The following is a 24,487-nucleotide window of genomic DNA, read 5'->3' as shown; positions in this document are numbered from 1 at the left end:
TATTACAATTACAAACAATTCTATATTGCAGAAGCAACCCATTCAACTGTTGGGTTCCAGACAATACCTTCAGCTCACAAGAACCTGAAGGGAAAGGTGTTTTTCCCCCTCAATTGGTGCTGAAAGACCACTAGCACAGGGCAGACATCTCCGGGAAGGGAATTTTACATCTGGGATGTGGCAAAAATCTGTATAGTGCTGCTGTATAGTGGTAGCTTGGTTCTCAAATGTCTTGGTACACAAATGCCGAAAACTCAGAAGTGTTCCAATTTTCGAACCTTTTTCAGAAGCCGAATGTCCGATGCGGTTGTCAGCTATTGTTTCCGGGGCACCTGGACCAATCAGAAGCTTCGCCTTGGTTTTCAAACATTGCGGAAGTCAAACAGACTTCTGGAACTGATGAAGTTGGGCGCTTTTGTTTTTGCTATTTATTTTGTGCTTTTGTTTTTGAGACTTTTTCAATTAATTTGTATTTGTGACTGTTTAGCTACTGATTGATTGATTCACTGATTGTGTGACTGCGGAAATGGATAAAAACCTCCCATCCAAACAATGACTATCATCAGTGCAGGTAAGGAAAAAAATAATTTTAATTTTTATATACTGTCTTGTTTATTTTATAGTACAGTGCATTGATTATTGCCTTCATTTGATGGAGCAATGGTCTCGTTAGAAAATAAAATTCATGTTAAATTGCTGGTTTAGGGGTTGTTTTTGAAAGTCTGGTACGGATTAATCCATTTTGCATTACTTTCTATGGCTTGCCTTGGTTTTGGAACACTTTGGTTCTGGAACAGACTAACGGAATGGATTACGTTTGAGAACCAAGGTTCCCCTGTACAGTAAATGGACAAAAATACAGTACAAACATTCACAAAATGTTTAAGGGTATGCGTCTGCCTGCATCCCCCCAGAAAAAAGCACCCAAAACCACACTTGAACTCAGATTGAGTAACAAGAGTTATCCAGGAACACTTGGCCATTGTTCCATTGCAGTTCTTTTACCACTTTCTCCCCCAAAGGGGGATTGGTGATTGGTTATGGGGAAGAGAGGGGGAGAAGACAGGAAGATTCTTCTTTTGTGTGGCTGCATGTGTATGCAATAGAGGGACGCGGGTGGCGCTGTGGGTTAAACCACAGAGCCTAGGACTTGCCGATCAGAAGGTCGGCAGTTCGAATCCCTGCGACGGGGTGAGCTCCTGTTGCTGGGTCCCAGCTCCTGCCAACCTAGTAGTTTGAAAGCAAGTGCAAGTAGATAAATAGGTACTGCTCCGGTGGGAAGGTAAACGGCGTTTCTGTACGCTGCTCTGGTTTGCCAGAAGCGGCTTAGTCATGCTGGCCACATGACCCGCAAGCTGTATGTCGGCTCCCTTGGCCAATAAAGCAAGATGAGCGCTGCTACCCCAGAGTTGGCCATGACTGAGATTTCGGAGTTGCTTTGAAGTTCAGGCCGTGGGAAGCTGCAAAATCAGAACTAAATTCGGAAGACAATTGAATTTTTTTATTATAGTTTTTTTTTATTTTAATTGGATTATGATTATGATTTGAATGTTAATTGGATGTTTTTATTGGAAAATTAATAAACGCGCTAACAAAAAAAATTAGTTGTCATATGGTTTTAAGGGGAAATATCTTTTGGAAGTTTGGACTGAAGACAGCAAGACCACCTTATTTTTGCAAGCACAGAACTGTGTGCATGTATCAGTGAAGAACAGGGGGGTGTTAAGCAACCTCAAATATGTTATTTACTGCAATGTCTTGCACAGGTTTAATTTCCCTGCCCAAAGTGATACTTGGCCAATGAGAAAGGAACAAGGTAGAATGCGCACCACATGGGGGACACATCTGTCAATGCAGCATTAAAAAAAGTGTTTGGTTTTGGAATGCTTTGGTTTTGGAACAGACTTCCGGGACGGATTAAGTTTGAGAACCAAGGTACCACTGTGTTACATGCCACTTTGACTGACAGCAGTATGAGCAGAACCTCCCCTGCTTGTTGTTTAGTCGTTTAGTTGTGTCCGACTCTTCGTGACCCCATGGACCAGAGCACGCCAGGCACTCCTGTCTTCCACTGCCTCCCGCAGTTTGGTCAGGCTCATGTTTTTTGGTCAGGCTCATTTATTTATTTTTTCAGGAAGAAGGCTGAGAGCGGGACCCCCAGTATTGAAGGGGCAGCTCATTTTATAATCTCTTGTGTTGATTAGATTAAGCTGCATTTCATATGTATGTCTGTCTATCTATCTATCATCTATCTATCATCCGTCTGTCTGTCTGTCTGTCTATCTATCTATCTATCTATCTATCTATCTATCTATCTATCTACCTACCTATCTACCTATCATCTGCCTTAAAATTATGCAGAGCAGGGAACTGTGTAGCTCATCAGAGTGATGGTGCAGACTTCCAATAGTTGTCCATAACACTCTTGTAACCACCCAATATTTCACTTTGTTGTTGCTGTTGTTTAGTCGTTTAGTCGTGTCCAACTCTTCATGACCCCATGGACCAGAGCACGCCAGGCACTCCTGTCTTCCACTGCCTCCCGCAGTTTGGTCAGGCTCATGTTTGTAGCTTCGAGAACACTGTCCAACCATATCGTCCTCTGTCATCCCCTTTTCCTTGTGCCCTCAATCTTTCCCAACATCAGGGTCTTTTCCAGGGAGTCTTCTCTTCTCATGAGGTGGCCAAAGTATTGGAGCCTCAGCTTCAGGATCTGTCCTTCCAGTGAGCACTCAGGGCTGATTTCCTTCAGAATGGATAGGTTTGATCTTCTTGCAGTCCATGGGACTCTCAGGAGTCTCCTCCAGCACCATAATTCAAAAGCATCAATTCTTCGGCGATCAGCCTTCTTGATGGTCCAGCTCTCACTTCCATACATCACTACTGGGAAAACCATGGCTTTAACTATACGGACCTTTGTTGGTAAGGCAATGTCTCTGTTTTTTAAAATGCTGTCCCCTGCTTAGAGTCGGCAAACAATGAGAGAAGAGCTCTTTAAAATATTTGGGCCACATGGGCCACTCAAAGTTAGACGCACAAATACCAAAGTCTTAAATTGTTCACACAGCGGCACACAAGCAGAAATCATTTTCCACTGTGATGGTTTCATAGTAATATATATGATGCAATCTTAATTTGGAACTCCCCCCCCCCCCGGTTTCTCCTTTTAAATCTGCCACTCCACATCCTTTATGTAAATATACCGCATGAAAGAAGTGACAGAGATAATTAAATACTGAGGAGGCGAAGAATCCGTAAGAACGTTTCTAGGCCAAAGTCAAAGGCAGTGTGCCCCATGACAATGTTGGCAGGAATTCACCTAGAGGATGTGATCTGTAACAGATAAAGGTCCCCCCCCCCAACTTTCTATTAAAGAAGCACAGAGCAGGCATTAGACATGGTATTCATCATCTTTTGTATTCTAATAAAATCCTCACCAAAGAAATCATTCATTTCAATGGCTGAAGGAAAGAATGAGTATTTTATTGTTGTGATCTTTTTCATGGAGGTTTTGAAGAGCTCTTCCACATTTTGCGAGCACAAAGCTCACTTCTTTTGTTAACGTTTTGCTCTAGCCATTTTAGCGTTGCTTCAGAGTCCTTAAAAGTATCTTCAAACCTATGGAAGATCTGTTCGAATGGAGCTCGGAATGTCTGTCCTACAAATTAAGGACAAGTAGATGGGTGTCTTGCTCCATTCTGAGCAGACGATGGGATACACTTGGGGTGTGCTGATCTTGTCTTTTTTGCAAGTCAGGAAAGATGAAGCTTAGGTGAGAACTGTAATAATGCTGGTCCAATAACCATAGTTTATAGGACCACAAAGAGGCCTTGTGAATTAACAGGCCAGGATAAAAGCACCAAAATGAAACATGTGAAGGAGGAAGAGAATGGTGAAGGGTGAGGGTGTTGGCACATTGTCCATTCACAGTTCAATAAACTATTTTAGCCTTATTAGACTTTACCGATTGGTGGGCTCTGCGTTGCTCCCGGACGGGAGGAAGGAAGTCAAATGACACTGAGGGTTGGTTCAGAGAAAGAGTTCTTTATTTCTGTTCTCCGGAGCAGCAGAAAGGCACTTGCGTGGTGAGTCCACAGCAAGTCCAAAGAAATGAGAGATTTCATGCAGTATATATATCCTCCAGGCACCCTCTTCCCCCCTGCCCCAGGAATCCAGGCACGGCAGCTTGTACATGCAGGTTGATATCACAGATGTTCCTGCTCCAGTACTCTTAACCATAAAAGGGTTTTCCTTCCTGTACTTCTGACCATAAAAGGGTATTCCTGTTCCTACACTCTTTATCTTGGAGCAAGAGGTCGCCAACTCCAAGAACACACTCTGGTGTTGTTCCCGGACTAGGTCTGAGAGTCAGAGTGTGGTAAGATAAGACCCAGACATCTCATCCCTACTCCACTGGAACAGCCAAGGTCATCCATTGCCATGACTGATAAAGGAGAGAGCTTTGTTTATACAGCTGTGTTCTTGTTATGCATTTGCTCAACAGCTCAAGTTAATGCATTTTAGAAATGCTCTCTTGGAGAAAGAAGAAAAGGGGGGTTTTGGGTCCCGTTTCAAACTGAAACTTCACTATGGTATATTATTAGCTCAATATTATTATACCAGCAAAGGGCCATGGAATGCCAGTCTCCTATAAAGACCATTTCAGCCAGAGTCCAGTGTTGAAGGTACAGTGTTTCGCTAGCAGTGGACCCTGGTCAAGCACTCTTATATAACTTCTGTGACTTCATCCCAATGCTGGCGGGACTATAAGAAGACCTTCATCATCATCATCATCATTTGAATTTATATACCACCCTATACCTGGAGGCCTCAGGGCGGTTACAGAATAAAACCAAAATATAAAACCACAAAAAACATAATCAAAATAAAAAAAACCAATAACCCCCCCCCCAAAAAAAGGGGGATAGGTTGTCAATCAAGTCAACCAAAGGCCTGGTTAAAAAGGAACATTTTGCCTGGCACGTAAAGGTGTATAATGAAGGTGCCAGGTGAACTTTCCTGGGGAGAGCATTCCACAGATGGGGAGCCACTGTAGAGAAGGCCCGTTCTCATGTTACCACCATCCAGACTTCTCAAGGAGGAGGCACACGAAGAAGGGCCTCAGAAGATGATCTCTGGGTCCGGGTATGGAAAGAGGCAGTCCTTGAGATATTGTGGTCCTGAGCTGTTTAAGGCTTCATAGGTCAAAACCAGCACTTTGAATTGGGCCCGGAAACTAACTGGTAGCCAGTGCAGTTGGACCAAGATCGGTGTAATATGCTCAAACCGTCTTGCTCCGGCGAGCAACCTTTCCACTGAATTCTGCACTAGCTGAAGTTTCCGAACCATCTTCAGAGGCAGCCCTACACATAATGCATTGCAGTAATCTAACCCTGAGGTTACCATACATATCATACATTTATGGTGGAAGTGCAACAAGCTTACTGGGTTTTGGTGATACAGGTTGATCACGATCTACTGGTCGATCGTGGGTGTGTCCCTGGTCAATCGGGTATTGAGGAAAGTGATCGCCTGTGTGATCTTTAATGATCTCCCCAAAAGCTCAACAACTCTGGGGCATCCCCCTCCCCCCAAAAGTTCAACACTTGGGTCACTTCTCATTCCTGGGAATGGGTAGATCACAGCCAGTTTTTTTATACTGGGAGTAGATCACAGTCCCTTGGAAGTTGGACGTGCCTAGTTTAGAGGAACTGGTGGGTAGGGGGATTAATTCTTGACACGTAATTTCTTTTAGAAAACGGAACTGTGAAATCCCCATCAATCTACTTCAAATCACTCAGAGATCTACTAGCAGATCCTGATCTAACTTCTGCTCATCACTGGTTTACAAGACACCTCAAGGAGAGATTAAAAAGGCTGCAAGTAGAAGCTCACCAATGCCATAGAGGCTACAGCTTGAACAAACGTCTCTACTTCTGAGTTCTCACTTCTAAAATGGGTGAACTTAATGGACTCCCTGATTCTTATAGATAGTCAGCATTTTGAGCACTGTTTCTTCAAGAGAGTGGGCGAAGATTCCCAGTGCTGGATAAGTCATTTCCTGCAATTTCTAAGGATCTATACTGTCATTTTACAGAGCAGTCAATTCCCCTTTATAACTAAGAACAGTATTTCTAGTACAATATTACAGTGGGGGAAAAATTGAATTTGCTTTAGTATTAACCTCTTTCCTGGATGCTATCCCAAGGCATTTCTGAAACTCATTTATTAGACTAGCTTCACACTCACATTCTCTCCTCTCGCTTATCACAAGCTATCTGTAAAGGGACTATCCTTACAAAAAATAATGATTTTATATGTTACAGTTTCACAGCCGAACTTCGGTTCACTTAAATTCAATGTATACCCTGAAGCAAACAACATTTGCAGCTCTAGGAAGGAGCAAAATGTATTTAAAGGAGGAAACACATAAAATCAAGAGCAGCAAGGAAAAATTAAAGATATTTTATGAATTTCATGCTAAGAATGGGAAGCCTAGTCTTAAGGTTGGAAAGCGTGTACATGAATGCCTGAATGCAAATAGATAAAAATCTCACATCTACAGATGTGCATATCCACCCGAACATCTGCACTCCCCTATTCATGTTGTTTCTAATGTTGTTGTTGTTGTTTAGTCATTTAGCCATGTCCGACTCTTTGTGACCCCATGGACCAGAGCACACCAGGCACTCCTGTCTTCCACTGCCTCCCACAGTTTGGTCAAACTCATGCTGGTAACTTCGAGAACACCATCCAACCATCTTGTCCTCTGTCGTCCCCTTCTCCTTGTGCCCTCCATCTTTCCCAACATCAGGGTCTTTTCCAGGGAGTCTTCTCATGAGGTGGCCAAAGTATTGGAGCCTCAGCTTCAGGATCTGTCCTTCCAGTGAGCACTCAGGGCTGATTTCCTTCAGAATGGAGAGGTTTGATCTTCTTGCAGTCCATGGGACTCTCAAGAGTCTCCAACAGCACCATAATTCAAAAGCATCAATTCAATTCAATGTACCTAATTCAAATTTTTATAGCAAAAACTAGTGCTGTGCAAGGTAGAATTCTGCCACAAAAAATAAAAATTTCACCCTGAACTATTTTTAAAAAGATGAATAGAATTTTGACTTTTACTGCCTTTTTCTCCCCAAGGGCATAAGCTCCCCCCCCCCAAAAAAAATGCTCACTATGATAGTTTCTAGGGGGTTATTACACAATATATGTAGAGGACCAGGGAAGAAGTGAAGCTGACTTGCAATTTCTGCGTGTGTTACCTTCTGGAGATATCGTGGAAAGGCAAAATCATGTATAGCCAAAACCAGCTATCCGACTTGCTTAGTGGGCTCTGCAAGGCTCTTCCAAAATCTCACAAGGCCATCTGGCATCTAGTGAGAGCCTTCCAGAGCCCAGTAAACAAGTCTGAGAGCGTGAAAGCTCTTTCTGCGCTGGTTTTCTCCAGGTAAACTTGAAATGGCTTGGCAAATGTTAAAATGTGTGCATGTTGTGAGTTGACTGTATTAAAATTGTATTGAAGCATCAGTTTGTGTGCCTCTTCTCTGTCCTTGCCCTCCCACATTCAGCATGGTAGTCAATAGTGTCCAAACTAGAGGGGATTGGGGTGTTTTCTTTTAATGGATTGGAGGTCAGGGTAGATCAGAACTCATAGATAAATGTGACCTCTTCCAATTCATACACTGCCTACAAAAATCAATTGGAATAAATAAATAGATTCAAGCCCAAGAACCTGATTGTATTGTATGGGCGGGCAGAGGGGAAGAGGCATAATGCAACTAAACAATTGAAATGAAGACACAATTATCTAATGTAAAAACAGAAGTCCTTCAATAATCACTAAAGCTTTGTTCGTGTTCTTTAAAAGATTATCTCCATCTCAGAATGAATCCTGTTCGTTCAATATTGCCAAGTATACGCTAAAAGGGAGGCAAAAGAAACCTCTTTTAAAAGTGTATACCATGGGTCGCAAAACTAAGGCCCGCGGGCCGGATCAGGCCCAATTGCCTTCTGGATCTGGCCTGCGGACGGTCCGGGAATCGCCGTGTAGATTGCCAGTGCGCGCGTTCTTTCCCTCTCCCTCACACAGTGCCTCCGCCGCCACCTCCTCCCTCCCAGCTTCTCCCCACCCTGCCTAGAGGAGGAGGGGGGCTGGGCTTTGTTGGTGCCATTAGCAGCAGCCGCCATTTTAAGCAGCCCCTCTCCGGAGCCACTCATTGAGTTTTGTGGCTGAGAAGAAACTTGGACCTAAGTTTCTCCAATGCAGGTGCCATGCTTAATCAACAAAGCCACACTTGGGTTATAAGCTCAGAGATCCAAATACATGTACCCCAAGGATTAATTTACAACCAAACAGTCTAGATTTCAAATTAAATTTTTGCTTCGAAGGAAATAACACCAACAGTAAAATCTAAAGTCCGGATGTTTAAAAAAGGCCCATTTTCTCATAGAAATTAACTGAACGGTTTTTCCCCTTTAAGGGAATGAAGGCAACTGAGTACTGCATATTCACCATGCATGCCAATTACTTGATTAATAACGCATATATCAGCCATACAGCAAACTGTCCTATTTAGAGGAGTACCAGGATATAAATGTACATAATTTGATGAAAAAGTGTTTCTTTCGGAGGGGGGTGTCTTTAGGAATTGACTTTAAAAAATAATGTCTATTTAGGAAAGTAAATATACTATTAAATAATTAGAAAGGGTTTGTTTATTTTTGGGTGTTTACATCTATTCAAATCTTACATATCAAAACAATAGTGTAGAATACTAATTGTGTTGCAACATGGTGGAAAAACCCAGAAGCACTTTCTTTTATTGATTTGTTTAGCTCAGAAATAATTAAGTTTTATGCAACTGATATAACTCCTGCCAAGTCACACATTTTTGTCCACAATACTATTTTAATTATTCAATAAAAACATGGGGAAGTAGTTTTTAATTTCTCACATAAACGGAATATACTTTATTTCAATTCATAGGCTTGGTGAATTTATTTCTACAATCAAGAATTGTCTCTTTGTCGCTTTTCTGCTGGTTTATGGGCCCACCTGTGCTGCCCCTGGGGACTATGTAAAGCAGCACAGAAAGAATTCTAAATGGCAGAATGTTGTTATGGAGGCACCCTCGTGGCTTAGCAGTTTGCTGCATAAAACAGAGTTTGACTCCCTTAATGAAAACATGAAAATTCAAGGAAGTCACTCTAAAAAAAATGCGAATATTTTCAATAACTGATTTTCTAAGGTACTTTCACTCTCTGCAGGTAACTTTTGTAGAAATAAAAAATAACAACGTGTGGCATTCCTTTTAAACGATTATATCTACGTTTTCAAGGATGCAATGAGAAAGAAGATATAAGATTCAGAAACTTGCAGTAATTCCACCCAGTACAGTGGTACCTCGGGTTAAGTACTTAATTTGTTTCGGATGTCTGTTCTTAACCTGAAACTGTTCTTAACCTGAAGCACTACTTTAGCTAATGGGGCCTCCTGCTGCTGCCCCGCCACTGGAGCATGATTTCTGTTCTCATCCTGGAGCAAAGTTCTTAACCTGAAGCACTATTTCTGCATTAGCGGAGTCTGTAACGTGAAGCATATGTAACCTGAAGCGTATGTAACCTGAGGTACCACTGAATGAATGAATGAATGAATGAATTTATTAATACGGTCACAGACCAGCGTCAACACACATAATATCATAGATCATAAAAAAATATCAGAAATACAAGGGACAATATGAATATAACAAAGATTTAAATATAAAAAATTAAAATTAATTATTAGCGTGCCCCCTGTAATTAACATTTAGGGGTTTGGTCATTATGGGATACCACTTGCTTCCTGCGATTGATTGCAGACACACAGAATTTAGCTACATTTAATGTAGTCTTGGGATTCTTGTCCTCTAAAGGTAAAGGTAAAGGTACCCCTGCCCGTACGGGCCAGTCTTGACAGACTCTGGGGTTGTGCGCCCATCTCACTTAAGAGGCCAGGGGCCAGCGCTGTCCGGAGACACTTCCGGGTCATGTGGCCAGCGTGACATCGCTGCTCTGGCGAGCCAGAGCCGCACACGGAAACGCCGTTTACCTTCCCGCTGGTAAGCGGTCCCTATTTATCTACTTGCACCCGGAGGTGCTTTCGAACAGCTAGATTGGCAGGCGCTGGGACCGAGCAGCGGGAGTGCACCCCGCCGCAGGGATTCGAACCGCCGACCTTTCGATCGGCAAGTCCTAGGCGCTGAGGCTTTAACCCACAGCGCCACCTGCGTCCCTTGTCCTCTATCAGTAGTTTTAAACTATGGTATTCCGATTCTTTCCTGGACTTTTGCAAAACAGGTGTAATAAAAGTCAAACGTATATCCTCATAAAGACGACAACGTAATAGTACATGTGAAGCAGTTTCAACTTCCAACGAGCCACAAGGGCAGACCTGTGCTGTGTATGGTTTACCCTCAAATCTGCCCTGAAGTAAGGCAGAAGGGAGAACGTTAAATCTGGCGAGGGTAAAAGACCGTCTGTATTTGGGTACCTGAAGTCCTGACAGATAATTAGCTGGAGAGAAACCTCTCCCATGGTCCCTTATTGCTGGATGTTTGATCATTTCGCTCATATGGCATTGTAATTCTACGTCCCAGATACGCTGGCGAATTGTAGTCCTAGCTTTCTCGAAACCTGTCGCTATCAGAGTCAGCTGTATTTAAGAAAACAGAGGAACTCTTTCGTAAGGTAAGGGGGAAAGTATCTGTAAAAGATGCATAAACAGAAGGTACAATTGCCCCCCCCCCCCCGGCTTCCTACAGGCTTGTATTACTTGTGTAGTTTTACAAAACTGCAGTGCAAACTGAAACATACAAAGAGCACGCAATATTCACAACACGCAAGTAGTATGTCATGGACTAGTTGGATGCAGAGGAATGGTGTGAAGAATCACTAAGGGAAGAAGACTCAGAGCCTGGGGAGTTATGGTGGAACAACAATAGGTGATCAGAGGCAGAAGACTGGGAAGAGCAGGTGCTGGAAGCTGAGGGCGTAACAGGGTTTAGTGAGCTGGGAGAGTCTGTGGAAGAGAGAAGTCCAGAATCAGACGGAGAAGCTGAAGCAGGGGAGGAGGGAGACCAAGAGGCAGAGAGGAGGCAGGCTGGTGAAGAGTCATGGGTGTCCCCTTCCCCTGCTGTGACAAGCTCCCCTGTCCCCTGGTCTCCCAGAACAGGAAGAGACTTGAAGAAGAGAGATGTGCAAACACAGTCTCTGACTGGGGGAAAAAAAAACTTGTAGAGGAGGGGACTAAGGCAGCTGTGGGGAGGCTTCAGTCTCAGAAACTGCTTCATGGGGGCAAGACCTACTGGAGATGAGTTGCTGTGCCAATAATAATAATAATAATAATAATAATTTATTATTTATACCCCGCCCATATGGCTGGGTTTCCCCAGCCACTCTGGGCGGCTTCCAACAAAAGATTAAAAAAAAGTCATTAAAAACTTCTCTAAACAGGGCTGCCTTCAGATGTCTTCTAAATGTCAGATAGTTGTTTATTTCTTTGACATCTGGTGGAAGGGTGTTCCACAGGGCGGGTGCCACTACCGAGAAGGCGCTCTGCCTGGTTCCCTGCAACTTTACTTCTTGCAGTGAGGGAACAGCCAGAAGGTCCTCAGAGCTGGAGCTCAGTGTCCGGGCAGAACGATGGGGGTGGAGACGCTCCTTCAAGTATACTGGACCGAGGCAGTTTAGGGCTTTAAAGGTCAGCACCAACACTTTGAATTGTGTTCGGAAACGTACTGGGAGCCAGTATAGGTCTTTCAAGACCGGTGTTATATGGCCTTGGCGGCCGCTCCCAATCACCAGTTTAGCTGCCACATTCTGGATTAGTTGTAGTTTCCTGGTCACTTTCAAATGTAGCCCCACATAGAGATTGCTGCAGTAGTCCAAGCGGGAGAAATCTGGAGTATGCACCACACTGGTGAGACAGTCCGCAGGCAGGTAGGGTCTCAGCCTGCATACCAGGTGGAGCTGGTAGACAGCTGCCCTGGACACAGAATTGACCTGCGCCTCCATGGACAGCTGCGAGTCCAAAATGACTCCCAGGCTGCACACCTGGTCCTTTAGGGGCACAGTTACCCCATTCAGGACCAGGGAGCCCCCCACCCCTGCCCATCCCCTGTCCCCCCAAAACAGTACTTCTGAGTTGCCAGGATTCAACCTCAATCTGTTAGCCACATCTATCCTCCAACCTGACACACCTGAGATGCATTAGGCCTGACACGCTTGCATGGATCGTGTTTCTGCTCATAGAGAGTTAACACCAGCTTTCATGGTGTGATTTACTGCTGGCTCGCCTCTGATACAGTAAGTAGGCAGGCCATAGCTTGGTGGGTGAATACGAACATATGTATGCAGAAAAGGTCCCAGGTTCTATCCCTGGCACTGAAAGAACTTGCAGGACTTTAGATGGTTGGAGTCAAGGGACAGCCGTGTGTGTGCACTGGTGTCTTTGCAGAGAGGAAGAGGTACCATTTACGTTCTAATTTTGAGAGGTGCCTGCCAGTCAATGTGCACAGTATTGAACTAGATGGGCCAATGGCTTTGACTCAGCATAAGTCAGCTTCCTTCACAAATGCATTCTGAACAGATGTCTAAGAAGCTTCCGTGGCAGGAACAGAACATGTTGTAGAATTCTATGTAAGGATTTTGAATATTCATGCAGAAATTAGTTGTTGCCACACAACCTAAGAATAAAATTTTGGAGTTTTTCTTCCTTACGCATTTACAGAAGGTCAATTAAAATATTTCCATTATGGGACTCTATGGTGTCTTTTTGAGAAGCCAATCCTCACTGCAAAGCATTCTGATTCATCACATTATTAAAAGATGACAGGGCTGAATAATCTATTATTGTCTCTTCTGCCAAGTCTATTATCACTGAAGTCTGGTTAGCTTCCTCCAACTCAATGGGTTTAATTTTTAAAGAAACCACTTATCTCATCCCACTTATCTCATCTTACCTTTATACACCATTGTTTAATAAGAATTTGGACAATTTGATAAGAGTAAAAGTAAAGGTAAAGGGACCCCTGACCATTAGGTCCAGTCGTGATTGATTCTGTGGTTGCGGCGCTCATCTCACTTTATTGGCCGAGGGAGCCAGCGTACAGCTTCCAGGTCATGTGGCCAGCATGACTAAGAACCAGAGCAGCGCATGGAGAACCAGAGCAGCGCACGGAAACGCCATTTACCTTCCCACCAGAGTGGTACCTATTTATCTACTTGCACTTTGAGGTGCTTTCAAACTGCTAGGTTGGCAGGAGCAGGGACTGAGCAACGGGCGTTCACCCCGTCATGGGGATTTGAACTGCTGACCTTCTGATCAGCAAGTCCTAGGCTCTGTGGTTTAACCCACAGTGCCACCCGCATCCCTTTTGATAAGAGTAGAGTGTAGGCTTCCAAAAGCAAAAACAGGAGACTTCATTTTCAACCTAATAGGTGTTAAGAACAAGCAACTCTTGATACATATACTGGAAAAAATGTGCAGCAAATAGTTGAGAGGAGCCTGGTGTTCTCAAGTCAGGGGGTATTTGCAGTTGCTGCCAAGCCAGGAAAGCGAAATAAGAAGCTTCATGTGAATGAAAGGAAGGTGACAGAGAGCCATATGCACACTTAATGGTTCTCCTGCAGCAATTCCTAGCATGGCTGACTTGTATCAGTCATCCAGCCTCCCCTGAATAAGCCACACTACGGAACTCCTTGTGAGAGGAAAAATCCATGATCATCATCATCAAGCTCTGGTGGTTTCTTGTTGGTCAGACAGATGATGGGGCAGAGTGTGGACCTTTTGATTGACTCAGCACAAAGATTCTTATGTTAAGTACACACACTGTTCTTGTGCACCTAAACTTGGCAACTGGTTCTCATATTTACATTCAAAAGTATTGGTTAAAATAAAATAAAATAACTGATATTTTTCCCCATACCTTGTAAGCAGCACCTCCGTGGATGATGGATTTGATGAAGATCCCTAGGTCAGCCCCAGTCTCTCGAGATTTGTTGCCCTTTAAGCTCACACCAAGTCCGGCCGAACCCGAGTCATTCAGAGGGATCTCAAAGGTCAACTGCTCTGTGGTGTCAAGCGAAAGAGCGGTGCAGCAGGGTTCTCCTTTCTGTTAGACAAAGAAGCAGAACATCTGCATAAACAGACAGGAGTTAAATAAATGCCTACTTCTCAGGTGCCCTGTTCTGCATTTCGCATGTCAATGATTTGAGAGGCAAACAACGAGGGAAAGGAGGCATACTACTTGATTCTCTTTTTTAAAAAGCATGGTCAATTGCAAATCATCATGAAAGAAATGCCCCCCCCCCATTGGATCAGAGGTTATTTATATTACAATACAAATATGATTAAAATTCTCCAGGTTTCCATAAGCAAAAGTGATATACAGAGAAGTATGGGTGGGTGTGAAGCCAAGGTATAATAATAATAATAATAATAATAATAATAATAATAATAATAATAATTTATTTATACCCTGCCCATCTGGCTGGGTTTCCCCGGCCACTCTGGGCGGCTTTCAACAAAATATTAAAATGTAATAGTCTATTAAACATTAAAAGCTTCCCTAAACAGGGTGTCTTCTAAAAGTCAAATAGTTGTTTATTTCCTTGACATCTGGTGGGAGGGTATTCCACAGGGTGGGTTCCACTACCAAGAAGGCCCTTTGCCTGGTTCCCTGTAACTTCACTTCTCACAGTGAGGGAACCGCCAGAAGGTCCTTGGAGCTGGACCTTAGTGTCCGGGCAGAACGATGGGGGTGGAGATGCTCCTTCAAGTATACTGGACTGAGGCAGTTTAGGGCTTTAAAGGTCAGCACCAACACTTTGAATTGTGCTCAGAAACGTACTGGGAGCCAATGTAGGTCTTTCAAGACCAGTGTTATGTGGTCTCAGCGGCCACTCCCAGTCTAGCTGCCACATTCTGGATTAGTTGTAGTTTCCGGGTCACCTTCAAAGGTAGCCCCACGTACAGCACATTGCAGTAGTCCAAGCGGGACATAACTAGAGCATGCACCACTCTGGCGAGACAGTCCGTGGGCAGGTAGGGTCTCAGCCTGCGCACCAGATGGAGCTGATAAACAGCTGCCCTGAACACAGAATTGACCTGCGCCTCCATGGACAGCTGTGAGTCCAAAATGACTCCCAGGCTGCACACCTGGTCCTTTAGGGGCACAGTTACCCCATTCTGGACCAGGGAGTCCTCCACACCTGCCCGCCTCCTGTCTGCCAAAAACAGTACTTCTGTCTTGTCAGGATTCAACCTCAATCTGTTAGCCACCATCCATCCTCCATCCGCCTCCAGACACTCACACAGGACCATCACTGCCTTCAATGGTTCTGATTTGAAAGAGAGGTAGAGCTGAGTATCATCCGCATATTGATGAACATCCAACCCAAACCTCCTGATGATCTCTCCCAACGGCTGCATGTAGATATTAAAAAGCATGGGGGAGAGGACAGAACCCTGAGGCACCCCACAAGTGAGAGCTCAGGGGTCTGAACACTCATCCCCTACCACCACTTTCTGAACATGGCCCAGGAGGAAGGAGCGGAACCACTGTATGACAGTGCCCCCAGCTCCTAGCCCCTCTAGGCGGTCCAGAAGGATGTTATGGTGAATGGTATCAAAAGCCGCCGAGAGATCCCCTAATCCAGACCCCAAAGGAACACCCACGTTTTCATCCCACCAATGTTATTCACAGCACTGCTACTTCCATGGTTTTGGTTTTTTGTTGTTGTTTTTTACTGCTGCTCTTTCAGTTTCTTCATACTCAGACTCACCCGTTGATCCCAGATAACCAGGAAGATGCAAGCAGCATTACATCACAACATGACTTTTCCAAACCCCCTCCCCCTTCCTGTCATTCCCGCATCACTCTGCTCAGGTGAAAGTTGCAAAGTTATAAAGCAGGTTACACATCTGATTGGAAGCCCTGGTGGTCTTAACGCCAATGTGAGGACTGTGAAATCAACTGGTAACTAATGCAATGTAAATGAAACAGTTTAGCCTATGTGATGCTGCCACAAGGAGAGTTCAAAGGTTAGCCCAGCAGTTCCTGTCCTCACGCTAAATGGGAAAAACACGTTCACCTCTATTTGAAACAAAATAACCAACAGAACTGATGTGGGTGGCTCTGTGGGTTAAACCACGGAGCCTAGGAATTGCCGATCAGAAGGTCGGTGGTTCAAATCCCCGCGACGGGGTGAGCTCCCGCTGCTCTGTCCCTGCTCCTGCCAACCTAGCAGTTCGAAAGCACATCAAAGTGCAAGTAGATAAATAGGTACCACTCCGGCGGGAAGATAAACGGCATTTCCATGTGCTGCTCTGGTTCAACAGAAGTGGCTTAGTCATGCTGGCCACATGACCCGGAAGCTGTTCTTCATTCAAACATGAACACTTCTACACATAATCTTTGACTTGGTCCTAGTCAAGAGTGCCAATCAGGATGCTCCCCCAAAATCTCTTTTGTGGACCACCATTGAAATTGATGAACTATGAAAGAAAGTAGTTTCCACCCCGAAAACCCTTGATCAGGTGCTCCCACAATGCAATTAAAACCTACTATTTTTAGTCCTGTGGAAAACTAAAATAAATAATACACTTTTAATCTGGAAGCCTCCATATGGGGGAGGGGGGAGATATGAAAGGTCTACTGAACCTCAATTTCCAATAAGTATCAAGAGCAAATATTTAATATATTTAATCATATGACAAAGTTAATGCATTTCATTTAATTGGAAAACATAAAAGTGGCCCGATGTTGACATTAATAATTTTTGTCTGATCTAGCTATCCATTTCCCTTGTTCTTTGTTAACTTTTCTGATATATATTTTTAAATAAAAATAAAAGATGCTCGTGTGCAAGTCTGAGTCCTTCAGAACAGAACTGTCCAACTAGTACTATTGGAAAATGAATGTTACTTTGCAATCACTGAGTTATAAAAGCCCCCACTTTCAAGAAATAATAATAATCTAGTAAATATTTTTGGGTTTCTGACATTATGATTTTGAAAAACTAACTCAGCTCTAGATCACTGCAGTTACAAGTAGTTTTGTACAAATAAAAACACAAGGCCAAATGGAAATCTGTTGAAAAGTAAATCAGAAAACACACATGCACTGTGGTTAGATCAGAGCCAACTGCTCATCGTTCTTCCCAGCTATAAAACAACCTTTAGATAGTTTACTGTTCTGAAGTTGACAGAACTGGGTGCATTTTTATTAGACCGTATAAATATTCTGTATGTGGGCTGTGTCTAGCACTGCCTAGGTTTGAGCAGAGCAGACTTACACCTTCCTCTCCTTCGCACTTTAGCCTTCTGTGCGCCCTCAAAATCTGCTTGGGATAGCTGAGGATTTAATCTCTCTCTCTCTTCTTTCTTCATAACAAACTATCCTTCCCTAGGCCTTTTTTCCAATTCACTCTTTTTTTAGCCATCTAGCAGCCACATCTTCCAATTCTCCCACCTCTATCCAATTTATTTATAACATGTCTCAAGACAAGGACTGGGATGCAAATTCCTTCTTTCACATCTTACGCAAAGCCACTAAAGCTTCTTCCCTTTGAAAAGCAGAACACATGACACGCAATATCACAAACTGTTTTGCAAAGTTATTTCCACTCAGCTGTGGCATGCATGTGGCATGCTAACTCAAGTAAAGGTAAAGGACCCCATGACGGTTAAGTCCAGTCAAAATTGACTGTGGGGTGCAGCACTCATCTTGCATCAAGCCAAGGGAGCCGGCGTTTGTCTGCAGACAGCTTTCCAGGTCATGTGGCCAGCATGACTAAACTGCTTCTGGTGCAATGGGACACCGTGACAAGTGCCAGAGCACACAGAAACACCATTTATCTTCCTGCCACAGCAGTACCTACTTGTCTACTTGCGCTGGTATGCTTTTGAACTGCTAGGTTGGCAGCAGCTGGGACAGAGCAACGGGAGCTCAACCCGTCATAGGAATTAAGAATCGCTGACCTTCTGATCGGCAAACCCAAGAGGCTCAGTGGTTTAGACCACAGTGCCACTCGTGTCCCTGATGTGTTAGTATTATGTAGAACTGAACATGCACTTGAACAGCTGTGTTACCATAAGGCAGGTTGCACTTTGCAAACCTCTGGCACTGATGTGCGGATTCAAACTGCCAACCTTACGATCGTCAAGCCCAAGAGGCTCGGTGGTTTAGACCACAGTACCACGTCCAAGCACCCTTGGTATCTTTAGATCCTGGCCAGGAGATAATAACACAGATTTATCTATCTAGTGGATTTTTAAATATTCCCTACCCCCAACAGTTTCGAAGCAATGTTCAAAATTAATACGATAATAAAAGCACAACGTGATAAAATAAATGCAGCTGAAAACACACACAAGCTAAGCAGATCAGATATTGAAACAGCACCAGATAAGGCTGGGATACATGGAGAAGTGTGAAGGAGTTGTAAGGGATCATACTGTGAAAAGCTGTCCAATTTTTCTTTTCTTGTCAATTCAACAAAAAGTAGAACGGCGGTGGGAAGGCCATCATGGACCCAAGGTAATTCAACTCTAAATAATAATAATAATAATAATAATAATAATAATAATAATAATAATAATAATAATATCTTTATTCTCATTGCCCCCTCTCGGGGACAACGAAATTACTCCATCCACCCAGGTAGGGCACTCCACACAAAATCAAAACAACTATAAAAACACTAATTAAAACAATACAGTATAATACAGCAAGGAAGATTAGATGACTTTCAAAGTCCAGGCTTCCCATTCAGGGCCGAAATCGCTCTGGAGAAGAAGCTGTTCTTAAGACGGCTCGTTCTTGTCTTCATCGTCCTGTATCTCCGTCCCGACGGCAGGAGCTCGAAGAGACAGTGACCAGGATGCGACGGATCTTTTACTATGTCCAGTGCCTTCCTATGGCACCTTGTGGCATAAATCTGCTCTAAGGTGGAGAGTGGGCAGCCAACAATGCTCTCTGCTGCCTTAACAACTCTGCACAACCCCATCCTGTCCTGGGTAGTACAGCTTCCGTACCACACACATAAGCCATATACACACCCATTTCAGGAAACATTGAAGCTGTTCTGATCTGCCTGTCTCCGCAGTGGTGGCCGCAGAGTCCCTTGGGACTGGTCGGGCAGAAGGCAGGGAGACCAAGAGCAGATGGCTCTAGAGCCGAAGACAGGGAGAGCCAACTAACTCACTTTGTTCCCTGTGGAGTTGTACAAGGCCAACACTGAGTCGAAGGAGGAGGAAACTGCCAGACAGGGTGACCCACTGGACTGGCTGTAAATAAGAAAGTAGGCGGCTTGGCTACAAGGAGACTGAAGTTGGTGGGGGCCTAATGGACCATTGTGCAACTGGAGACAAGCAAGGCAAGCAAAGCAAAGCAACGCAGCAGGGCAGTGACTTCAGCACTATGGACAGCTCCCAGTGACTACAATGTCCAAGAAATGCTGGAGTGAAACTGATGAGCCTGGGTGTGCAAGTCCAATCCTTCTAGGCTCCACCCCCTTGCTGGAAAAATGTAGATTCTTAAAGGGGCAATAAGAGATATTTTGCTCAAACTACAGTGGTAGCTCGCCGAAGAATTGATGCTTTTGAATTATGGTGCTGGAAGAGACTCTGGAGAGTCCCATGGACTGCAAGAAGATCAAACCTATCCATTCTTAGGGAAATCAGCCCTGAGTGCTCAGTGAAAGGACAGATCCTGAAGCTGAGGCTCCAATCCTTTGGCCACCTCATGAGAAGAGAAGACTCCCTGGAAAAGACCCTGATGTTGGGAAAGATGGAGGGAACAAGGAGAAGGGGACGACAGAGGGCGAGATGGTTGGACAGTGTTCTCGAAGCTACAAACATGAATCTGACCAAACTGCAGGAGGCAATGGAAGACAGGAGTGCCTGGCGTGCTCTGGTCCATGGGGTCACGAAGAGTCGGACACGACTAAACGACTAAACAACAACAGTGGTAGCTCTGTCTACAAACAGTCCTGTTAACAAACTATTCAAGCAACGAACTCTGCAAAACCAGACGCAGGTGTTCCAACTGGTGAACTTCGCCTCGGAAGATGTATGGAAGCCAAACGGTGAAAGGGCACTGGTGGTGGGAGGCCTCAGTAGGGAAAGCACGCCTCGGTTTAAGAATGCTTTGATTTAAGAATGGACTTCCGGAACGAATTAAGTTCACAGACCACCGGTATGAAATTTACGCCATGTAATGCCTTAAGAGAGAATATTATGAAAATGATTTATAGGTGGTACATGACCCCAGTCAAGCTTGCAAAAATTTACCACTTGCCTGATAATAAATGTTGGAAATGTAAAGAAAATGAAGGTACATTCTTTCACCTTTGGTGGACGTGCCCAAAGATTAAGCCGTTCTGGGAAATGATATATAACGAACTGAAAAAGGTATTTAAATATACCTTTCTGAAGAAACCAGAGGCCTTTCTCTTGGGTATTGTCGGCCAATTGGTGCCAAAGAAGGATAGAACTTTCTTTATGTACGCCACAACAGCAGCAAGAATACGCATCGCAAAGTATTGGAAGACACAAGACCTACCCAGCTTGGAAGAATGGCAGATGAAGGTGATAGACTATATGGGTCTGGCAGAAATGACTGGCAGAATCCGAGACCAGGGGAGAGAGACAGCAGAAGAAGACTGGAAGAAATTTAAGGACTATCTTAAGAAACATTGTAAAATTAATGACTGTTAGAATGACGCTGGTTTAGAAATCACGTGGTTTTTAGCGGTAATGGATAAGTAAAATGAAAAGAAAGGTTAAAAATTAAATGAAAAACAAGGGAAAGGGTTTGCTGAATTAACAAATTAGAAATTGGAATACAGAAAGGGGAGGTATGAGGAAGTCGGGGAAGTAAGTTATAAGAAAATAAGGGATTGAAATTATACTTGTTTTTTTGTTATTTTTGTCTGTTTGTATTTTTGTTTTGTTTTGTTTCTTATATAAATCTCTGAAACTTCAATAAAAATCTTTAAAAAAAAGAATTAAGTTCATACTTCAGGTACCACTGTATTACGTATTTTCAGTTTTCCCATGACAAGAATATGAATAAAATGCTGTGTTGTACGGATTTGGGAAAAGAGGTTTTATTGAATAATTAAGCTATAGCACCACTATGGCAGGGAGCCTACTGACCTCAGAGTCCATTTCTCCCATTAACATTTAAGCAATACAATATAAGCTTCTTGGGAAACTTTTGCACATAGCTGTACCCATCTGTCGAAGCACCACACGTACATCTTCGTACAGACAAGTGCACCTGTGTGTTTACTTGCTTTTTTGCCAAGTTATTTTATTGTACCAAATTGCTAACTTTACTTCCCACTTCCAATGGAGCAACAGAATTAATTGGAGCACAGCAATTATCTCAATTTATATAACGTGCTTGTGTAACAACAAATATTCTGCACACCTGTTCATATCTATCACCGGAATGTTCTCCATTTCCATCTGCAACAATTTTATTATGGGTATTTTAATAAATACTTAGTCTGAACACGCCAAACCTTTGATCACAATAAATCTCAGTGTAGCAGAATCTAAAAAGCAACAATGCAGGAGAGAAGTATTCTTTTTAAAAAATAATAATAATGACAATTTAGAAGATTTTGAGAACAAACTGTTCTAATTCTAACTGTTCTCCTAAATAAATACAGAGCTAAGTGACTGGATTACCAAAATAAACACAGTGCCAAAAACAACATGACACACAAATTTAGGTTCTCAAGTGTTTCATGTTTTTCCTAAGATTTATTAGTTTATTAAAAGGGAGTGAGTGCATGAATTAGTTCTTTGCACCAATCTGCCGGGTTATCGTCAGACTGTGTGGGCATGCTATCAGTACCAAAATAGAGTTGTTAAAATGTGTTGAAGCGAGACGACAGATATAAATATACTAAATCATTTTCAAGTATTAGGTTTCCTTCAGCTCTCCTCTTACATCCAGTTTGGAATCCATAATATTTCGCAGCTATTTACCTCACTGGAGCTCTCTGGAAAGCAAATAAGTGGTTTGCACAAAGCTCTGAAATTTAGGGTGGGCACTTTCACAATGCCAAAAGAAGACTGCAACACCAAATAAAAGAAGGGGGCCACATTTGCATGTCCTAATTTATATGTATAGGTGCATTATTTGGAAATAATGACTATAATTTAAATAGAAATACAATACACCTCGTCACAATGAAGGCTGTGACTCGGTGACCTATGTTTATGCTTGGTCTGCGCTCCAAAGTCCCTGCTCTCTTTTCAAACTGAACAGCCCTTAGAGGTCTGCCTCTGTAAAGTATAATGCATGGGTAGGCAAACTAAGGCCCGGGGGCCGGATCCGGCCCAATTGCCTTCTCAATCCGGCCCGCAGATGGTCCGGGAATCAGTATGTTTTTACATGAGTAGAATGAGTCCTTTTATTTAAAATGCATCTCTGGGTTATTTGTGGGGCATAGGAATTCATTCTTTTTTCCTCTTCAAAATATAGTCCAGCCCCCCCCCCCCCCAAGGTCTGAGAGACAGTGGACCAGTCCCCTGCTGAAAAAAGTTTGCTGACCCCGGTATAATGAATGACAATCCTATTTAACTATCGTATCTGAAGAAGTATGCATGCCCATGAAAGCTCATACCAATAACAAACTTAGTTGGTCTCTAAGGCGCTACTGGAAGGAATTTTTTAATTTTGTTTCAATCCTATCTAAATTACTGTAAGTTAAAAAATAATAATTGTACACCAGCTAGTTTAGGAACAATCCATTCTGATCTCAGTCTCCTCACATCAGGTTTTCTTATCCGTGGAACATAACACACTCATACATTCTTAGCAGTGAGATTAGTTTCATTACCTTCACAGTAATGAAAAAACAGGCTTGATCTGCTTTAACCTCAGGAATAGAAAGCCATTAGTAAAATTTCCACAATGAAGCAGCTGCTTATGGATGCAGCATCTCATTGCAGAGGCTGTGTTTGCTGTGGCCATTAGGTGACAAGAGAAACACCCTCTGCTGGGAGGGTATTCCACAGGGCAGGTGCCACTACCGAGAAGGCCCTCTGCCTGGTTCCCTGTAACTTCAATTCTTGCAGTGAGGGAACCGCCAGAAGGCCCTCGGCTCTGGACCTCAGTGTCCGGGTTAAACAATGAGAGTGGAGATGCTCCTTCAAGTATACTGGACCGAGGCGGTTTAGGGCTTTAAAGGTCAGCACCAACACTTTGAATTGTGCTCGGAAACGTACTGAGAGCCAATGAAGATCTTTCAGGACCGGTGTTATATGGTCCTACCCAGATAGTTCCCTGCCACTGGCCTAGGTGCTATCTATTTGCTGAATTACTGCAGTGTGCTTTCAAACACGAATCTAGCTTTTAAGTCTAAGCTTCTACAGGAATATCAAGTGATATTTTAACAGACTCCTGGGAGGAGATTACTGCAGGGCATGCTTGAATTGCACACAATGCAGGAGTACTTAGAGTAAAGCCCGTATTAGTTACTGGTAGAAATACAGGACTCGAGAAGAAGGTACTGTCTTCAGTATTGCATTTCCCACCCCAGCTGTTCTCCTCCAGTCCAGCCCTTACTCTCCCAGTACTCTTCCTTCTCCATTTACCGTATTTTATTTCCTTCAAGCTAGGCTTCAGAAGTCTACCTCTGCACTTGGGGATGGCAGCTTGTAGCTAGCTAGCTATGTCACAAAGGAAGCAAAAAACCAAACAAAGATCCAAGTTGACAAAGAAAACACTAGTTTAACACACACCATGGAATGATACAGGGAAACTAAAATGTCATATGCAGAGGAAAGTACATTTCTCATATTTAAAAAGCAGCAATGCAATCGACCGTATTTTTCCATGTATAAGATTATGTTTTTTGCTATAAAAAAAAATATTGGGTGTTGTCTTATACATGGATAGTGAATGCAGAAGGGGGGACGTGTGATTAATGGCAGCAGCAAGCAGGAGATTGGCAGCGGTGACTGGGCAAGTGATTGGTGGCTGCGGCAAGGCCTGCTGGTGATTGGCTGCAGCTGCGGCAATTGGGCAGGCGATTGGAGGCTGTGGCGAGGTGGGCAAGGCGATTGGCAGCTGCGGTAAGTGGGCAGGTGGGCTTTCAGTGGCAGCGAACGGGCAGAAAATTGGCTGCGGCTAGGTGTGCGATTGGCAGTGGCTGTGGAAAGTGATCAGAAGTGGAGGGCAGGTGGGTGAGCGATTGGCAGAAGTGCCCTCCAGCCCCCCCCCCCAAAATCTAAACAACTTAATTTCTTAATTTTTGGTTTTAAAAAATAGGGGTTGTCTTATACATGTGGGCATTTTATACACAGAAAAATACAGTAATCAGGTATGCTGTGAAACACCATGAATGTCCACTGATAGCCTACATGTAGCAATTCAATTATGAGGGTCTTCACTAACCAGACATCTCATTAAGAAACGTCTCA

General features: G+C 43.5%; 1 protein-coding gene across 3 annotated transcripts in view; it reads right to left on the bottom strand.

Moving 5' to 3' along the window:
• The window catches only part of PARD3B (par-3 family cell polarity regulator beta), a 616,930-nt gene that overhangs the window by 380,932 nt on the left and 211,511 nt on the right, over window positions 1–24,487 (bottom strand). For all 3 annotated transcript variants that reach the window (XM_083705169.1, XM_083705171.1, XM_083705170.1), the window contains exon 11: window positions 13,968–14,153. In XM_083705169.1, the coding sequence (XP_083561295.1) occupies window positions 13,968–14,153 (186 nt within the window). The remainder of the gene's footprint in view (window positions 1–13,967; window positions 14,154–24,487) is intronic.

This window comes from Podarcis gaigeae (genome assembly GCF_964106915.1).
Source record: "Podarcis gaigeae genome assembly, chromosome: 1".
In the NCBI taxonomy this organism is placed as follows: domain Eukaryota; kingdom Metazoa; phylum Chordata; class Lepidosauria; order Squamata; family Lacertidae; genus Podarcis; species Podarcis gaigeae.
The sequence above is the reverse complement of the archived record's forward strand: the minus strand, read 5'-3'. Positions and strand labels throughout refer to the sequence as shown.